This window comes from Ammodytes marinus (assembly GCF_949987685.1).
Source record: "Ammodytes marinus genome assembly, chromosome: 7".
In the NCBI taxonomy this organism is placed as follows: domain Eukaryota; kingdom Metazoa; phylum Chordata; class Actinopteri; order Uranoscopiformes; family Ammodytidae; genus Ammodytes; species Ammodytes marinus.
The window spans coordinates 27229008-27235007 of record NC_137211.1 but is presented as its reverse complement, the minus strand read 5'-3'; the positions used below and the strand labels follow the sequence as shown (position 1 = coordinate 27235007).

The 6000-nt window shown below is 42.8% G+C and overlaps 1 protein-coding gene across 1 annotated transcript in view; it reads left to right on the top strand.

Annotated features, from left to right (window-relative positions):
• Window positions 1–1624: 1624 nt before the first annotated feature.
• lamb2 (laminin, beta 2 (laminin S)) overlaps window positions 1625–6000 on the top strand; it is a gene marked incomplete at its 5' end in the record, with an annotated part of 52985 nt that continues 48609 nt past the window's right edge. The window contains one exon of the mRNA XM_080030773.1: window positions 1625–1640. Coding sequence (XP_079886899.1) covers window positions 1625–1640 — 16 coding nt within the window. The remainder of the gene's footprint in view (window positions 1641–6000) is intronic.

Sequence of the window (6000 nt, the reverse complement as noted above, 5' to 3'; positions counted from 1 at the left end):
TAAACTTCAACAGACACCCGCCTCCAAGTGAGTGAACGTTTGCCAATAGAGCAGTTCCAGACCTTCTGTACAAATGGAATGAAGTATGTGATGGTCTGGTTGGACCAGGCTACCAGAATGAGACTCTAATGCTGGAATAGTGAGTCCTTGAATAGCAAAGACTCATGTTGCTTTTTCACATGTCTGTGTGTATATGTTGTGTTTTTTCTATTTGGGTTTATAACCGAGGTAAGGGTGGATAGATAATTCCATATGTGTGTCTGGAGATGAAATAAAGCCAAAGGAGCTACAGAGAGACATGTACGGAAAAGGATTAGGGCCACAGAGGGAGAGATAAAAAAAAATATGAGAGAAGGAAGTTTTTGTGGAAATACAATGTCCAGAATAAACAGGACACAGATATGGACCGTGGTAAAGTTGGAAAGCAATTGACAGATGTGAACTTCCTGGATCAATAACATTGCTCTCTCTATGTGCAGCGGGCTGTGAGACGAGAGCACAGGGACCGTCTACAAAGGGAAACATTCAATACCTTCACTCTGATACAATGCAGTGCAGAAGAGAAGTTTGGGGTTCCCTGCTCAAGCTGCTGCCCCCGCGACCCGATTTCGAATAAGCGGTTGAATATGATGATGATGACAATCCAGTGCAGTTATTAGTGGAGCTTAATTGACAAGTTTAATTCAAAAGTTAATTGTCGTCTTTTAAGAACACTGTGCAATGAGAATTATAAAGGCGATGAATTGAATTTGTATTTCCGTTTTATTTTCAAGATTTTGTCTTTTTTCTTTAAATGCATAATGACTTTCCTGTGGCCCTCCCACTCTTCTGTGGAGATGGGATCGGTTCAGAGAGCATGGGAGGAAATCAGAGACAAGACACAGTGTGTTTGACAGAGGACTGCTTTGGTCTAGAAACACTGTCATTATAGAGACAGGGGGCTGTCCATTTAGTCTGCTGACGCCTCTGAGTGCAAGCTCCAAGGTCAAGGGGTCGTTTCCAAACCCTCAGGTCAGAGACGGGCTAATTGGTGTACAAGAATATAAGTAAAGGTGCGTCTGTGTGTGTGTGTGTGTGTGTGTGTGTGTGTGTGTATGAAAGGAAGATAAAATGAAAGACCTCAGGCTGATCACGGGACAAAAGAATCAGCAGTGTCGTCTCCTCTTTTTCTTTTCACTTTCTTTTTCTTGTCTGGGAGGGAGGGGGGGGGAGGGGTGGAAAGGTTAAATGATGACCTTTAGGATGCTGTTCGAGTGTGTGTGTGTGTGTGTGGTTGTGCACATGTGCATCTGCAGAATTAGTTTTAAGCAAAAACCTTTACAAGCTAACGCGTGCACTACTCATTAATATGGAGGAAGAAGGACATAAGGACATGGATTTTTATTCGCTTGTATTTCTAAAACTTTTGTTGGCTCTCTTCAAAAAACAGCAATACACAAAATGATAACCACACTAACATATGACAAGAAGAGAACAACAGGCACACAGGACCAGATAAGATGAGACAATGAAATAAAAAGATAAAATGACAGCATATACAGCTGAAAGTGCCGACAGTGATACATAGTAAATAATACATTTATAGGTACAGGGGGAACCAGGCAGGGAGGATGGTGAAGTTCACATGAAAGAGAAGGAAGGTAAGTCCTCTGTTATTCACCTTTCTTGAAGGTTTATGTGTAGAGGAATGGGGCTTTGTTCAACTACTGTCGTTCGTATCGGATGTGTGTGTGTGTGTGTGTGTGTGTGTGTGTGTGTGTGTGTGTGTGTGTGTGGGCAGGTGAGGCCTGGCATTAGTAGGCAGCAGTGGGAGTGAGAGAGAGTGCGGCGTTTCCCGAAGCCTTTGTAAAGCAACTGCGTCCGGAAATGTGCGGATCTGGGAACAATGGTGCGGTTAAGCCTTCTACAGACAGAGAGAGAGAGAGGGAGAGAGAGAGAGAGAGAGAGAGAGAGAGAGAGAGAGAGAGAGGGCTGAAACAGTACAGGGTGAGTGGGGGGTGGTGAAGGGACCGGGACAAAGAGAGGGAGAGGAGGACTGGAGGGCTTGAGAGAGAGAGAGAGAGAGAGAGAGAGAGAGAGAGAGAGAGAGAGGGAACAGGTTTGTCTCCATGAAAAGACAGTGAGTTGGGTTTCCCCCCGCCTGTTGTCAGGGGGAGGGCACAGAGGAGAGGGGGAGGAATTAGGCCATGGTGATGGTCTCATTAAAAACTATTGGGTTGCTGCTAAACAGAGGTGAACCTGAGTAGAGCTGCCATGTGCCTTGACAGTTTAAAGGTAATAACGCAGCAATAAAGAAACACTTTTTTCGGCTATTTGAACTTTATGTGATTTTAGAGAAAAAACATTTTATAAGTGAAAATCAGTGAATATATCCTCATGATCCAGTACCTGTTCATACTGTGTGTGCACTGGAGAGAAATCCAGTGTTATTATTACACAGCCTAGGCTCTGTAAACTGGTGTGTTGATAGCTATGTAGCTCCCCTTTCTTTACATAGTATACATACCCTTTGTTTACGTACCAGTTTACAGAGCCTACGATGTGTATTAACACTGGATTTATTTTCAGTATGGACATGTAGTGCATGGATCATGAGGAGATATTCATTGATTTTGACAACAAGTTATTTTGACAACCACCTATAGTGAAATAGCTTGAAAGGTTGTTTGGTGTTAGGCCAACAACTTTAGTGGAATCTAATAATAGACAATTTATCATTCTCTCAATGAAATCCGTTTCAAAACACTTTTGTTCCACCGCTGAAGACTAGGGTTCCATGTTTGATTCAATTAGGATACAGAGTGAGATGTCACCCCCTCTTCATCTGTGATCTTTTTGATTCCTGCAGCAGGCTACATAGCTAAGCTAATGACAGGTTGTGTTGAGCAGCTTGTTAAAAAGCATCCTCAGAGGCCTCTAATTATCTAATGGCACACACACCGGCTGAAATCACAGGAACAAATCTAGCTAGGGCTACAAACAGTGTAACATGAACCTATGAGGGAGATACTGCAATGTGATACGGGATGAAACGAGGAATAGAAAAAAGACTGAAAGACAGACACGCAGAGAGAAAATAGAGAAAGATTTAATTATTGAGATCATTTTTGAATTTTTTAGATTGAGATATTTCTGTTTGTCGGTCACAATGTGCCGTGATTTTTTACTAAAGCCCTGTATTGACACACACAAACACACACAGACAGACAGACAGACAGACACACACGCACACACACACACACACACACACGTTCTAAGGGTAGACCAGCAGCAAGACCTCATGTTCCACCTATGTTTGAAATATACTGTATTGACAATCCTCCAAAGGCCGGTGCTATATGGACCTGAAGCAGCATCATGTAGTGTAATAATACATTTTATTTTATATATAGCGCTAATGCGTAATGGAGCAGCATTGGTTGTTGTGGTTTTTGGCACGTGTGTGATGGCAGTACAGTGTTTTTCACTGATGCATAAGACTTTGGCAGGCCATGGACAGTATAAAGCAGAGCATCAAGTGCTCACTCAGAGGTAATTCAATTCAATAGTTGGTTATATGCATAGATAGTAAATAATATGGATGTAACATCCGGGCTGACCTCAGTTATTCACACGGCATCCAATAATCCTGGTTTGTGCGCGTCGCCATTTTGTGAGGGGGAGGGAGATAGCTGACGTATACCTCCGAGGCAAAGTGAGGGACAATGGGCGGAGAGCTGTCACTCAAGAGATTGCGGCAATACATTTTAACCTCCAAAAGAATAAAAACTAGCGTGGGCCAAAAAAATTCACCCCCCTCAGTGTTGTCATGGAGATATGACCTAAACATACAGACTAAAATGGTTTTGTAGCCCAGGCTGTAAATAGGTTTAATAATGCTGTGAAAACGGCATATTTAACATTGGAGTCAACAAGAGATGGCTGTCTTCTGCTCCCAGCCCCCAGTGGCACTTCCTGGTTAATACAGTTGTGGTAACTTCCTTATTGGATGCTGGTAAAAATCGCTGAGTTTGGGGCGTGGTTATATGAAGTAAAGACATATTTTCGTATCCCCCGTTGCGGTCAGACTTTCAGCATGGAGCGTTGTTGTTTTTAATGGTGTTTTTTAATTTCTTATTTTTTTAGTATTTGGATACTCGTTCTCAAAGACACATATAAATAAATGTCAAATTGTATTGAGGACAGCCCTACTCTTGAGCCTATAGGCTTCTGTCTCAGTGGGAATATTATCTGACCTTTGCCTTTGGCCACACACGTTACCTTCTTCTCTCTGGCAGAGGAAAGCAATTTCAACATCTAACCGTCAGACAATCTTATGCCACTATTAAGATAATTGCTGGTCATAGGAACTCATGTGAACATGCACACTGAACAACACACATGCACGACTCAGATGCACACACAGTTAGAGAAAGCACAGGCACACGTCCAACTGAGGTAAAAAGTGTTTGTAATTGTGCACAAGCCCATGCAGCCATTACCCAGATTATCACAAAGCTCCCAAAATGACAGGAAGCACAACACACACACACACACACACACACACACACACACACACACACACACACACACACACACACACACACACACGCAAACCCACCACACGCATGCCTCAGCTAACGAATATAGTCCCATGTGTGCTGTCGTTTTCTCTGAGCTTTCCCTCTAAATGGAACCAGATTGTGCCCGTCTGAGGCTGTGATCAGTTAACACAGGGCAAACACACAACACACACACAGCCACCACTAATCAAGCCTGCAGCAACTCACTCTCTACGGCTGAGCTAACTGACAAGCTGTTTGACCGACAGGCTGCACCCAACATCTGCTGGCCATGTGTGCTCTCAGCTGCTGGCTCTGTCCTCTGTAGTAGACAGACACTGGCTTCACTGGATGATTGTACACATACTATCAATTATCATTCTGTTACATCCACTATGCTACTGTATAGGTTTGATGTGCTGTGGTTGTGGCTGTACTTTGCGCCAATGTTTAGGACTTCAACTGTGATGTTCCACCAGCAGCAGCACTTAAAGGTGGAGTCAGCGATTTTGGAGAATGCTTGTTGTCAAACTTTTTGTCAAAATCATTGAATTCCTCCTCATGTTGAACTGTGTGCGCGCTGAAAAAAAGCCAGTGTTATTACACAGCCTAGGCCCTGTAAAGAGCACATACAGAGTACGGACAAGTTTGTGGGGAGGACATATTCACAGATTTTGTCATCAAGCCTTCTCCAAAATCACTGTCTCCACCTTTAAGGATAGTTATTTGAGTAAACGTAAGGACAGAGGACTGAATTTTATGAATGAAAAAAGTCACATCCCTAGGAAGAGGTTCCAAAAAAATGATTTGAGAATCCAAAGTGACAACCCTCTGCTCTTAAACCTGCATTAAGATACAGCAGGTCAGACAGCCTGTTGGAAATACTATTACTCATTGATCTCTATTAGAATGGTAGTAAATGGTCCATAAGTTCAGATGTGTGAATGAAGGCTGGGCAGAAGCAGGATGGGGCAGCGTGTCATGTGTCTTACTGTACCAAGTTAAGATCTATAACTCCACCTGTTTGTTTATTGTTTCCTCTCCAACATTCTGTGCCATGTCTCCAGAATGGCACAGAATGTCAATGTCTCCTCTAGTGGGAGCAGCTGCGTTCTTATTTCCAACAGCCTGTGTCATCATGGCATGTGTCTGGCTCACTGTTCACTGAAACCAATGGCAGCTAGACCCTGTCTCACCAAGACTAAATATATTATGAACAATCCATTCCAAATAGATTGCAAATGCTTTACACATAGGCTCTGTTTCCTTGGTTTGTCATATCCTCTGAGGCTAGACATCTGCATAAAATACAATTTAATTTATGTTCCTGCCTGCAAAGTTCAGAAAGATGAAGATTTTGTTCAAATGTTTTAATCTACTGGATTGCTGCAGTTACATATTGAGCCACCATTGTTATGTATAACTGCGGTCTTGATCATTCTGTGATGTATCCAGTGCC